General features: G+C 46.9%; 1 protein-coding gene across 1 annotated transcript in view; it reads right to left on the bottom strand.

Moving 5' to 3' along the window:
- Positions 1 to 10,172: 10,172 nt before the first annotated feature.
- Positions 10,173 to 14,475, bottom strand: part of slc16a10 (solute carrier family 16 member 10) — a 142,110-nt gene continuing 137,807 nt past the window's right edge. The window contains exon 6 of the mRNA XM_038799150.1: positions 10,173 to 10,544. Within this exon, the coding sequence (XP_038655078.1) occupies positions 10,303 to 10,544 (242 nt within the window). The 3' untranslated portion in view covers positions 10,173 to 10,302. The remainder of the gene's footprint in view (positions 10,545 to 14,475) is intronic.

A 14,475-nucleotide genomic window follows, 5' to 3' on the forward strand; every position in this document is an offset into this window, starting at 1 on the left:
CTTCTGTCTGACAGCCAATCGTCAATCCATGTTAGTACCTTGCCTCGAATACCATGGGCCCTTATTTTACTCAGGAGTCTCCCGTGAGGCACCTTGTCAAAGGCCTTTTGGAAATCAAGATAGATAACATCCATTGGCTCTCCTTGGTCTAACCTATTTGTTATCTCTTCAAAGAACTCTAACAGGTTTGTCAGGCACGACCTCCCCTTACTAAATCCATGCTGACTTGTCCTAATTCGACCCTGCACTTCCAAGAATTTAGAAATCTCATCCTTAACGATGGATTCTAGAATTTTGCCAACAACCGAGGTTAGGCTAATTGGCCTATAATTTTCCATCTTTTTTCTTGTTCCCTTCTTGAACAGGGGGGTTACAACAGCGATTTTCCAATCCTCTGGGACTTTCCCTGATTCCAGTGACTTTTGAAAGATCATAACTAACGCCTCCACTATTTCTTCAGCTATCTCCTTTAGAACTCTAGGATGTAGCCCATCTGGGCCCGGAGATTTATCAATTTTCAGACCTTTTAGTTTCTCTAGCACCTTCTCCTTTGTGATGGCAACCATATTCAACTCTGCCCCCTGACTTTCCTGAATTGTTGGGATATTACTCATGTCTTCTACTGTGAAGACTGACGCAAAGTACTTATTAAGTTCCTCAGCTATTTCCTTGTCTCCCATCACTAGATTACCAGCGTCATTTTGGAGCGGCCCAATGTCTACTTTTGCCTCTCGTTTGTTTTTAATGTGCGAGTTACTTCCCACAGTATTCCTAATCTCTGACCTACTCTTGTAGTTACAGTATTTATCTGGCTAGTCCAGTTCACCAGTTCAGTTTCTCGTCAATAACTCCAAGGATATTGATTAATAATAATCTTTATTATTGTCACAAGTAGGCCTACATTAACACAGCAATGAAGTTACTGTGAAAATCCCTAGTCGCCACATTCCGGCACCTGTTCGGGTACACAAGAGGGAGAATTCAGAATGTCCAATTCACCTAACAGCACGTCTTTCGGGACTTATGGGAGGAAACCGGAGCACCTGGAGGAAACCCACGCAGTTGTCTCGGTATTGCTGCAAGCGGGCACGGACTGCTTCAGGATCTAAGGAGCAAAGAATGAGACTGAACATGGCGAGAAGCAGGACTCGGGGAAGGGAGGGCAGTGGGATTCGTTTTTGAGGGGCAAGGCAGTGTATCGTATGCATCCATCAACTCCCTGAGGGCTACATCCCACAACATAGACTGCCGGCATGGCTCAGTTACTTGCACTCACACCTCCTAATTCTACAACCTCCACAAATGTTTATTCCACAACCTCCACAAATCAGCGCGACACACATACACGCAACTTGGAATAATATCTTTATTGCATATCCTTAAATACAAGTGAGCATTGGTCCTTTTAAAAACTGGAAAAATTTATTGACAAATTCCTTGAATGCCATTTTCTCCTAAATAGATTGTTTGTCACAAATCTGGATTGTTGAAGAGTCAAAAAATTCACAGATATGAAGATGTAAACAATGTACGATACAAGTCGGAGTACAATTATCTGCAAATTCTAATACATGCTGAAACACTGATTAGGAACATGATTACACCAGTACTTAGAAAGTCTAATCAATCAATAACCTGCTACTCATTTTTTATTTACACCGGCGAGTGGATTTCTTAGATTTCTTCCTAAAATTTGCATTAGCAGATTTTTAGCTTTGCATTATGTAGAAATAATTAGCACGCAAACATGATTGAGTGATACATTCAGTCATTTTTTTTTTTGCAGGCATTTTCCCTGCAGATTGAACCCCAAACTGATTCCTGTGTATTGAATTCACCAAACAGCTTGAGCCCAGTGAACGTTTTGCTGGTAGTTTTGGGGCATATTGAAAAATGAACCGCCTTTGCAGACAACGGGAGCAGTTGGCAAATTTGCTATCGGTGTTGGGAACATGGAGGCAGAGGTGTATCAGCAGCATGGACAACAAATGAGTCAGCTCCTTCATGCGAAGAATACAGCGTTTTAGTCGACATGTTTGAGAACAGCAAAGAAGAGATTGCAGCCAGAAGGTGTTTGACCTCATTTTTGAACTATGTTTGACTGAAAACAAGTTTTGTCGCTTTGGAGAATCAATCAACAAAATACTTTGTCAACAAACGGCAAATCATCCATCGAACTACTGGATTCGCTCCAAGGGCAGAAAAATGGAACATTTTGCAGTGCAATTCTAGAGAAGCCACCAATGAAGGTTGGAGTCAATCCGCCATGGTAGCTGACTAGCAGGTAGACACAGTATGCAGGCAAACGTCAAATGTTGGAGATGGAAGTCCCAAGCGGCTTCACATTACAAAGCATGAATCGTAAACAGACACATAGTAAAAGATGTGGACAACTGAAAAGTAAACAATCCCGCTGCAAATGGCATGATAGAGCATTTCAAAAATCAACATTTTACAAACGGAAAACACATTTGATATTAAGACTTTAATAAAAAAAGTTTGTGTTTGAAGAATGACTAATTACACACTTAGCAACGGGTGGCCAAAGAGCGTCTCAGAAAGTGGGGAGAAAAACATCCGGGTTACTTGTATTGCTCCTGGTCATAGTAGTCTTGCCCTGAACGTTTGTGGGTGGTTGATGATATTACAATGCAGACCCTGAAATATCTGACCTGAATTTATTTTGCTGTAAGCGAGGAGTGTCTCCATTTTTTGGAGATAATCCCTTGCATTAATCAGTTTTTATTTTTGGTGCATAGAATCCTGCATTCGTTCTGGTGACAGCTGGTCCCAAAATAAGATCATCCGGCAAATACTCTTTGGCAGAATAATGGATATTCTACAATAACACAGTGAACAAGGTGCAATCATTCTGCCGCAAACATTGGTTCCAACATCACTTCTAATTTAGTGCAATCACATCGCTTCAAGTGGACGTATAAGGAACACAAGGATATGTCAAGGACAGGGAAATGTAGCTCATTGAGGTTTGACCCTCTAGCATCCTAACTCTTGTCAGTCAAGCATCCAGAGAATGACGTTCAAAGTGATGATTCTAGTGTTATTCAGAGAATCAAAGTGCGCTTACGGCACAAAAAGAGACCTTGGCCCATTGTGGTTGCGCCATTGATCTCGGAGCTGTTTGTGAGTCTCCCTCAGCTAAACCCATTTCATTCCTGTAAACATATGTCGCACGTTTTTCCCATTTATGCAACACACTTCATTTTTCACTGAAATTTCATTCAGCGTTTGCCTGCCAAATAGCATTACAGATTTGAACCCTTCCATCGATTAAGACTTAAGGCATTAATCTAAGCCCTCTCTGTTTTACTGTTTGTTCCTTTGTTTGATTGACCAACATTATCATAGAATTTACAGCGCAGAAGGAGGCTATTCAGCCTATCGATTCTGCACCAGCTCTTGGAAAGAGCACCCTACTTAAGGCCACAACTCCACCCTATCCCCGTAATCCAGTAGCCCCACCTAACCTTTTTGGACCCTAAGGGGCAATTTAGCATGGCCAACCCACCTCACCTGCACATCTTTGGACTGTGGGAGGAAACCGGAGCACCCAGAGGAAACCCATGCAGACATGGGGAGAAAGTGCAAATACCACACAGTCAGCCGAGGCTGGAATTGAACCCAGGTCCCTGGAGCTGTGAGGCAGCAGTGCTAACCCCTGTGCCACCGTGCCGCCCCTATAATTGGTTTCAGCATTATCTAAAATTTGGAAAACAAAAAAAGGGGCCTCAAGCAGTCAAGCTCAGCGTATTTTCTGACATTTTCCAAATACACAACAGCAAGGAAAGAAATAAAAGTTCAGACTTGCACTGGGTAGAGGTTTAAAACTGTTAAGGACTTTGCCTGCTGCTGACTGCTAGCCTACAAAGAAATGGCTCACTAACTGACCACAGGACATGGAAATCCGTTGCCATTTCACCATCAGACCTTAAGGCAGTCACAGCAATGCCTTTGCAACAGAACTATTCATGTTAATACACAGCCAATTATGTCCTTGTTGTTGTCAAACAGAGCTGCTCTCTGACCTACCAGGAGCAATGCAACAAAAGATCTGTTGTTCTATCTACAACTTCCTCTGAAGTGGAAGAAATGTATTTGCCAGGATCGTCCCACTCTGAATTTCACGCTGACTGCTTCTGATCGTCGGTAGGCCTCCTCCAACAATTCCCAGCATTTGCACCACTTACTGACCTGCCTCCCCCCCCCCCCCCCCCCCCCCCCCCCAATACATGCTCTAGGTTCCCTAGGCTGGCAATCTTGTGGAACTACACCAATGAACAATAATTCTTTCCATAGCTAGTGCCAAACGTCATCTCCAGTCGCATTGACTATAAGCCATGGGGCGTAAGGCACCTCGTCAGTCTTCAGTCCCTTTAACCCCTCGGGTAGGTCCGTCACATGGTCTTTGAAACTATGCTGGGTTATTTGGTGGACTATGAAATTTGGAAACTGACTTGTTCCTCCGCTGACTGCTTCCAGAAAACGAAAACAAAGTCACATGGAACGTTTGCAATCGCCCTAAGCATTTCAAATTAATGCTCACGGAAATAAAACTCACACCAGGGGAAAGCAGATCGTGACCGTGCTTTTATAGTTGAACAGAGAAGATTAAATGGCCCTGCAGCATATATAACCTCCTGCAGCCATTTGTGCCAACATTATAGACGGCACTTGTACTTAATGCTGGTGTCAAGCTGGTATCTTTGGAGCTGCAGATTGGTGGCAAAGGGTTGGTATAAAAGTGTGAGGTTGGCATTGGCATAAGCAATATTGCTGGCAAGTGGTCTGTGTTGCTTCACACCACTGGCAGGCAAACGCCTGCTTTAATACATTTCATGATGTGGAAATGCCGGCGTTGGACTGGGGTGAGCACAGTAAGCAGTCTTACAACAACACCAGGTTAAAGTCCAACAGGTTTGTTTCAAACACGAGCTTTCGGAGCGCAGCTCCTTCCTCGGGTGTTAATACATTTCGACAGCTTAACAGTCAGATTTCATCGTCATCAGCAGCAGCAATAAAGCGAGTCAGCAAACTACAACTTATGCTTTCACCACAGAGATAGCAGGCATTCTACCAGCATGTACAATGAGCCTCGAGGTAACAAAGGTGATTGTAAAGGTTGTGGCATGTCTCGAAGAAGTAGAGGTGAAGCTGGATGACATGGCAGAAAGGTCAAAGTCACAGATAGGATACAGTGGCTTAGGCGAGGACTGACTTTCGGGGAGTGGGAAGCAAAATCCCACACAATGCTGCCCATTCACATAAACGCCAAGACAGGCGTTTTAGACGCCACACCCTCCCCATATGTTTTTTAAAAAAGATATATTTGAACATTGTGTTTCAGACTAGTTGGAATGCAGGTCACAGTAGCCAAGTACAGTGTGTTTAGCATTGCAAAGAGTACGTGACATGAAAGCAATTGCGCCCTGTTGTGTTCCAAACAAGGTTTTATCATTAAAGCTACAGAAATGAAAATGGAATAGGAATAAACAATCATGACTTTTGAGCAATTGTTCAGAGAAGTAAAAGTAATTTGTGCTTCAATCCTGGTGAATCCTCAATTGGTCTCGGTGCTGATTCTCACAACTTTTCATTATTTACAACAGGTGAAAAACTGCCTGTCTGACGACTCACGGGGGGGTAAGAGAGACAGTGGGCGCGATCGAACAGCCTCATTGTGCCCAACTTGGTGATGCGAGGAGTCCGTTACATCTCTCAAGAGGTCTCTGGCAAGATTTGTGACACTCTGAACACCTCGCAAGATGTAACGGGATCTCGGGGGGACCCAGATTAGGCTCATTTCAATATGTCTGGATTATCCCACCGCCCGGGAATGATCGGCCTGCCAGCAAGGCCTTGACCCGCCACCGATTAGCACTGTTCCCCACAACCGTGGACCAGGTGTGACGGCACCTGGAGTTGCGGGAGTCTCCCAGGCCAGGCTATCGGAGCCCCCCCGGGTGGTTGGACACCGGGCAGGGTGGTCCCCTGGCACACTTGCTGCCAAATGGGGCACCTTGGCTGTGCCACTCTTGCACCTTGGCCTGCTGGGTTACCAGGGGCACTGCCAGGGTGCCAGTGCCATGGTGCCCAGATGCCAGGTTGCCCATGCTAGGGATTGGGGGTGCTCTGCCCTTCAGAGGTGGGGAAGGGAGTGGCTCAAAGACCCCTCAGGGGAAGGGTTGGTGGTGGGGGGGGGGGGGTCTAGAGGGCATGGTGGGATGTTCAGAGATTGTTAAAATACCGCCCTGATCTCCCGTGCATGGAAATTAGGTGCGTGCGGCCTTGGTGGCGTCTTCCTGGCCCAGGACAAAAGTCCCGTTTGATAGCGGGGGTTGTTCTCAGTGTCGCCAGCTCCGAGAAACACTCCGCTATTTGCGCTCGAAACTGGACTGTTCCCCCCCCACCCCCGTGTAATCACGCCCAATAGTTTCCAGACCTATAAATAATAATTACAGTGTGAACTATCACCTGAATACACCCAACACAAGCCCCACCATGCAGCACTGGATTGAATCTCTGTCAATGCTTACACCTGATTTAACAGAAGGGGCTGGTTTAGCACAGTGGGCTAAACAGCTGGCGTGTAATGCAGAACAAGGCCAGCAGCGCGGGTTCAATTCCCATACCGGCCTCCCAGAACAGGCGCCGGAATGTGGCGTCTAGGGGCTTTTCACAGTAACTTCATTGAAGCCTACTTGTGACAATAAGCGATTTTCAATTCACCCTTAAAGCAGATGAGGGTCGATAAATAGGAATACCTGAAATCTCCATTCAAACAAGAATAGGCCTGAAACGGAGTCCTGTAACCAGCAGCTAAAGTGCCAACAGAACTCAAAGAATGAAACAAGATACAAAGGTAACAAGATAGTTACCTCAAAGTTACTTTCCAATGACAAAGGTCCTCTCACTGGGACCTGGAGGCTCCGCTTGACTGAAACACCAGATTTTAGTGTGGAGGTGTGGGATTGAGTGGGGTGGTCTATCCAAGGGCCGGTGTTGACTCGATGGGCCAAATTGCCTCCTTCAGCACTGTAAATTCTATGATTAATACCCCCATGGATACTGTAAACATTAGCTAAAACATTACAGATCACGTCTGTTGAAAACTTCAGCCGTGGATAAAATGCCCGACCCATTCTCTAACCATAGGTGCAATTGTGTATCAAACTATGTTAGGTAGAATGTTAGATAGGGCCAGCACGGTTTCCTCCCACCAAATATGTGCAGGTTAAGTAGATTGGCCATGCTAAATTACCTCTGAGGGTGAGGTTAGGGGAATAGGGCAGGGGAGTGGGCCTGGGTAGGGTGCTCTTTCAGAGGGCCAGTGCAAACCCGATGGACCAAACGGCCTCCTTCTGCACATGAATCCCCACCGAGGGGGGGAAGCCGGGACACACGCCGACACGGGGAGAATGTACAAACTCCACGCAGACAGTCACCAAGGCTGGAATCGAACCCGGGACCCTGGTGCAGTGAGGCAGCGGTGCTAACCACTGTGCCGCCGATACTAATTTAGGTTGCAAGATTTCATTAACATATGGACAATTAAATTAAAACAAATCAAAACCGGGACAAAATCAAAGCGGTGTTGGGAGAATGAAGCGAAACGTCAGTGTATTGAAGAAAGCTGTTTGACCGGTTCTATTCCTTGCGTCCGTGTACATATTTCACTGCAAGAGATAACATTTCACATTGATGTCGAGTTATTTCTGGCCGCGCAGGTTCGGAGAAAAACATGAATTCTGACTTTCGCTTTTGGTATGTGACTCAATAGGATAATGTTGTGCGTGTTCAGTTGCAGAAGATGCAAAGGGGAAACACTGTTTTATCGTTAACGCCTTAGCAGGAGGGAATGACCATGTCAGCACACCGCCGTTTGTTACAATGCCAATGGTGCAACTGGAAAACTGGATCAATCCCAGTTTTGTTAAATACCCTGTGCATATGCTGAGCAGTATTTCAGTCGGACAAACAGATTCCCCACTTCAACCCAACATTTTGTGCTTTCAAAATCATTATTTGTAAATGCAGCTTCTCCCCCTGTCAAATGTGTAAAATTCTAATGTTTCCCTCACTGACTTTCTACACAGGGTCAGTTCCAATCACCACCATTTATTTACCTCATTGTATTCTTTCCCTGCTCAAATGTTCTTTGCACAGTTAAGAGGTGGGGGGGCGGGGGGGGGGGGGGGGGGGGGGGGGGGGGGGGTGGGGGGGGGGGGGGGCGGTGGAAGTGTTTGGTCACTGGATGGTAGGTTATTTTAATATTGAACTGAAAGTACATTTATGTCTTCTTCACAGTCAAAAGAAAAAAAAAAAAAAATTGGGCAGGTCTCTCACCTGCCATCTAAAATTCTAAACCAAAATCAGAAGTTTTCTGACAATCATTTTTGAAACGTACAGTGAATTCCTTTCAGCTCTGGCAGCATTGCAACATTAAATGAGGTAGTCTATAAATTGAGTATTTTATGGGGACTGAGTGGGTCATTGGTCGTCTTATACCAACAAGTTCACGATAACGTGAGACCTACTTGTAGGCCCAAAATGCATCATCCGCTCGCTAAAGCGGCGATAGGAGTGGCGGAGGGAGAGGCGCGAGTCGGACAATGCAGCGCGTACCCCTCGACATTAGCAACCCTGACCTAATTTGCTGGAAGGAGCAATAGTTTGCCCCTCCGTTCCTCTGAACAAGTAAATCGCTCAAGGGAGTCACGCGATATAACAAAGCGATTACACAGCCTACCCCAACTTTACTGCGCACCACTCTCAGCACTACCAACACCACACTCTAGAAAGTACTTCACAGTGTCCCAAGTCAGGATCGCTGCACCGCACGGAATCAACCTTCCGGCTGCCAGGAACAACAGCTGCAAGCACTGAACGAACCTTCTGTGCTAGAATAAACCTCTTCCCTCAGCACCCATGTTACAGAGGAGGTTTGAAGCAGGCCTATTTCCAGAGTAATACTACTTGGCCTGTTAAAAGCTGTACACAAAACCCAAAGCCAAATACTGTCTAATCAAGCCAAATGACAATAAACTGGGTCCATTACGAGAGAACTTTCCTCGCTGCCTCTCTAACCATGCTTCCTCCTTTGTGAGGCTCTTCAAGAACGTACCTCTTTGATCAAGTTTTTGTTGTAATATCTCCTCAGGTGGCTCGGTGTAAAAGGCTCCTGTAGAGCAGCTTGGAATGTTTCATCATATTAAAACCACTTTAGAAAATTAAAAGTTGTCGTTGTTATAGTCCGGTCAGCATCACCGTCAATAGATACGCGAACCACCGTGGCTGTGGCAGGATGAGTTTTTGAAGAGTATTGATTTGCATTGGACAATACAGCAAATCAAGAGTTTTCAGTTATTCCCAAGAGCACTGGGAAGGAGGAGATGTTTCTGGCCTTCTGTATCGTTCAGCTGGTTTTCCCGGGTCGTATTTAACAGTCGAAACGGGTGGGACACCACCTTCACGGGCATTACCCGATGGCAATAGGCTATTTTGAGAACTTATTGACAGCTCCCATATCAAATTAGCGCCTCAAATGGAGATTGGGCTGATGTGGCAGTGCAGAGAATAGATCGTCAATGAAAGTCATGGTTACTGCAACCGCTTTTCGTCGAATTTACTGTGCAGAAGGAGGCCATTCGGCCCATCGAGTCTGGACCGGCCCTTACAATGAACACCCTACTCAAGCCCACGTCTCTACCCTATCCCTGTAACCCCCATTTAACCTTTTTGGACACTAAGGGCAATTTAGCATGGACAATCCGCGTATCCGGCACATCTTTGGACTGTGGGAGGAAACCGGAGCACCCGGAGGAAACCCACGCAGACATGGGGAGAACGTGAAAACTCCGCACAGACAGTGACCCAAGCCTGGAATCGAACCTGGGACCCTGGAGCTGTGAAGCAGCTGTGCTAACCACTATGCTACCGTGCTGCCCCACTACCGGTATTTCCGAAGCGACATGCTTAATTGGATCGGTTGTGGGATTATTACAAATTAAACTCGGATTAAAGAACTACATCCAATTTCAGAGAGATAAACTAAAACTAACTGGAGTACTAAATGGCTTAATGTAGCATGATTATAAAGACCTTCTCTGGGGAGACTCCCTCAACTTGTTTCGCAGGTTTGATTAGTTTCTTCATTTTTTTTCCTCCCTTGGGAATTCTTAACTGCTGTGGTTTTATTGCGACAAAAAAAAAACTAACTTATAAAATAGATTCATTTTGTAAGACCTGAATGGCCATCAGTCTGTGCAGTCTGGAATTTTGACATTAAATACTGGATGCATATTCTTTCTGCGGCTCGCCACTACCGGGCACGAGGACATTCTTGGAATCGGCGTCCAGAATCTTGGTTGCCGTTTCTCCCGCTGACACTTTCAGCTTCTGCTGTTTCTTGAGTTTCTTGTACTGGATCCAGGGGATGGTGCACAGAATGGCCCCGCCCACCAGCGGGGGTACCCCGGCAAGGTAGAAGGCGAGGTCGTACGTCCCCAGAGAGTCACGCAGTAAACCTGGGAAAGGAAAAAAAAAAGAGAGAGTGGTATGAGTCACTCTGCTTACAAACGTCCCAGGATAATTACAGATGAAGGAAGCCATTCAAGCCCACCTTGGTTCATTCATCCATTCCAGAGAGACCCTACGGGCCATGTACCACAGCTTCCCATCGCTTCTTTACTGATTCCAGGGTTTTCCCGCCTGGACTATTTTCCCCAGGCATCTAACCAAGCATCGACCAATCTGCGAAGAAAAATTCTTCCTGACGCCCATCTGATTTGCATTTTATTCGAATGACCTTGTGCCCCCCCCCCTCCTTGTCCCGCTCTCACAGTTTAATTCAAAATAATATTGTGGAGCAATCCTTTCAACTTTCTTATGAATCGAAGCAAAAGTACTCTTGGGGATCCTCATTTCCAGGCAGAATGTCCCAGGTTTCTTCGATCTTCCTCCCGGCTAAGACATATCGGTCCTTGTATAGAATTATAAACTGGTCACAAGCTCAGAAGGACGCCATTCAGCCCATCATGGCGGTGCCGGCTGTCAGGATGAACTCAGCTGCTCCCACTCATCTACCTTCTCCTCAAAGCCCTGAAATTCCTTTTCGCTTCCAATTCTCATTATGAAGCCTCGATTAAAACTGACTCCACCGCACTCTCAGGCAGAGCTTAGATTCCAGGTTCTTTTTTTAAAATTTAGAGTACCCAATTCCTTTTTTTTTCCAATTAAGGGGCAATTTAGCGTGGCCAATCCACCTGCACATTGTTCGGTTGTGGGGGTGAGACCCACGCAAACACGGGGAGAATGTGCAAATTCCACATGGACAGTGGCCCGGAGCCGGGATCTAACCCAGGTCTTCGGCGCCGTGAGGCAGCAGTCCTAACCACTGTGCCACCGCGCTGCTCCTGGACTCCAAGTCTAACCAAACACTGCCCTAACAAGGTGTCCTCATGTCTCATTCCTGCCACCCTAAACCGCCAACCGCTTCAAATCAGCATTCTCGGATTGGTCACCCTTCCGCCAGTCAGAACAGTTACCCCAATGACCCCAATCCGGATCCCTCAACTTTGAAAACCTCTGTCCAATCTCCTCTTGATCTTCTCTCCTCCAAAGGGAACAGTCCCAGCTTTGCTTCCCCAATTCTTCCTAAAGCGTAGTGACCTGGATTCTCTGACCCCCCCGCTGGGTGGGAGAATCGCCGGGGGTCGGTGTGAATCCCGCCCCGCCGTCCTCCCAATTTTCCCGACCCCCCCAAAAACGGGCCCGCTGTGAGTCGCGCCACCCACCTCGGAGAATGGCGGGGTCCGGCATGACTCAATGAGCGCCGGGACCGCCCGAATTCTCCAGCCCGCGATGGGCCGGAGGGGGGGGGCCTCCGATGGGGTCTGGCCCGCGATTGGGGCCCACCGATCAGTGGGCTGGCTCTCCCCTCCCGGGCCTACTTTCTGGCACAGCCGGCCCCCGAACACCGACGCCATGTTGAGTCGGGGCCGGAACGCTAAAGAAGTCCCCCGTGCATGCGCGAGTTGGCGCGACGCACATTTGGTGCTGGGAAAGGAGGCTGGAGCTGCGTGAACCGCTCCAGCACCGTGCTGGCCCCCTGTGGGGGACAGAATCGGGCGTACCCGGGCCCGGTCCGCGCCGTTGTGAAATGCGATGGAGTTTACGATGGCGCGAACACTTGAGCTCCATATTGGAGAATCGCCCCCAAAAAGAGAGATTCTCCTGCACCTTACATATTAGTGTTCAAGGTTGTCGGTCAGTTACCAATGGTTACAGTCAGTAGCAATCGTATTTCAGTGAATCCTGCAATAGTACATTGATGTTGATTAGAAGCAGGAGTTAGTAGCTGGCCTTGGCTCTCCAATGCCAATGTTAGAGCATATTTAAAGACACTGGACAGTGTGGTGGGAGGTGCGAACAGCTTTGGTTTTTACCCTGGACAGCAGCAGTCCAGCTGCCTATTTCACACATCATCCAATTTTCAAGGTTGATGGTAGACACAAATCAGGCAGGGGGTTTGTTAGATCCACACAGAGTGACCACAAGGAAGCAATGAAGAAAGTTTTAATCACACGATAAACTACAATATACAATTCCACTCCCCGAAGGGTCTTTCTTCTTCTTCCCCCCCCCCCCCCCCAGGACAGGGTTATTTCCGGTCAGCTTTCCTGGGTTTTAATATATTTAGAGTACCCAATTATATTTTTTCCAATTAAGGGGCAATTTAGCGTGGCTAATCCACCTAGCCTGCACATCTTTGGCTTGTGGGGGTGAAACCCACGCAAACACGGGGAGAATGTGCAAACTCCACACGGACAGTGACCCAGAGCCGGGATCGAACCTGGGACCTCAGCGCCGTGAGGCAGCAGTGCTAACCCACTGCGCCACTCTTGTTAAGGGAAAGCCCCGCCTCCCTTTTAACGGGGAAGCTGGTACTCTACTGAGGTCACAGGGAATCTGAAAGTCCACACTCCGTGACTCTCGTGAAGGTTACAACACTGTGAAATGGCTGGTTGGCTTTACAGTCTGCTTTCGCCCCCAACAGTAAAAGTGAAAGTTCACTCCAACAAGTTTAAAAGAGGATAACAAGGAACTGAAAGTAATGAGGAACAGACCCTATTCATTTCCACAGGTGTATTGGATGGTCAGACCCGATGACGGAGTCAGCAGTGTCAGGAAACAGGGGCAGTCTTAAATAATCTATATTTGTGGGGATTAGAAGTAGGGAATAGCTTTAAGTAGGTTCAATTTTGTATTTTAAAGAGTTAATGATCTCATGATGCCTGTGAGGCAATGAGGATTTACGACGTGAAAGCAAATAGGGCTTAAAGGAAAACTAGGCTGTTGCTCAGCAACCAGGGGCCACCCTAGGACAGAAATAATTTTGGAGTTTTCTCTTTTGTTATATCTTTATGTTTGCCGCAAAGAGAAACAGAAAGGAAGTGCCCACGCTCTGGATTCTTACAAACATGATGAGAGGTTTTATGAGGGATGTTTTACTCATACAATCCAGGATGGAGAACTGAAGCCCACGCAAACCCTCACTGCTGACGTCACTATAGATCACGTGATGCTTCACCAGCAGGGAGGCATTCCTGATACTGGACCCAGGAGAGGCTGGGCAGGACTAAAGCAGGTGCAGAAAGTAGGCTCTCCAATAGAACAAAGAAAAGTCCATAATCAGGGAGGTGGGGCAGGAGTATGTCTCAGAAAGAGAGTTACATTAAAGGAACAGAGAATAAGGAGCTGAACAAGGTCCTGTTCAGGAGAATTCAAAGTAAAAAGCAGAGAAAGTGCTCGGAGTTTACGAGACAGCTGCAAGAACCGGATTTTAAAGTCAGCTATACATCGGAGATAAATCAAATGTTTGGTGGCATCTTAATACAGCCTGGGAAGAAGTGGAGTTCTTTTGGTGTGGTTGGGTACAAAATGAAATGAAATGAAAATCGCTTATTGTCACAGTAGGCTTCAAATGAAGTTACTGTGAAAAGCCCCTAGTCGCCACATTTCGGCGCCTGTCCGGGGAGGCTGGTACGGAAACGAACCGTGCTGCCGGTCTGCTTGGTCTGCTTTCAAAGCCAGCGATTTGGCCCAGTGAGCTAACCAGCCCCTACAAGGCAATGAATGCAAGGCAGAGGAATACTGAAAGGAGAGATTGAAATCCTGGAAATGGATCCTTGGCAAAGGCGACCTCAAGATGATTCTAAGGCATATTTTTTTCAAGAGTGAAGTTTGAGTAACACTGGTGTGGAAGTCAGAGTTCCCATGAGAACAGTGGGCTCACAGTGTGATGAGCATCGAGCGGGAGTCCACAGACCTTGTTTTGGGTGCCACCTGCCTCTTGGTTTTAGAGGGCAGGAATTTCCAACACGCCGCACCTGATGGTCCCATCGCTATCAATGGTGTTTCCTGTTGTTCACACCCTCTGCTGCCGGGAAACCTGCA

The sequence above is a fragment of the Scyliorhinus canicula genome, chromosome 6 (assembly GCF_902713615.1).
Source record: "Scyliorhinus canicula chromosome 6, sScyCan1.1, whole genome shotgun sequence".
Lineage (NCBI taxonomy): Eukaryota > Metazoa > Chordata > Chondrichthyes > Carcharhiniformes > Scyliorhinidae > Scyliorhinus > Scyliorhinus canicula.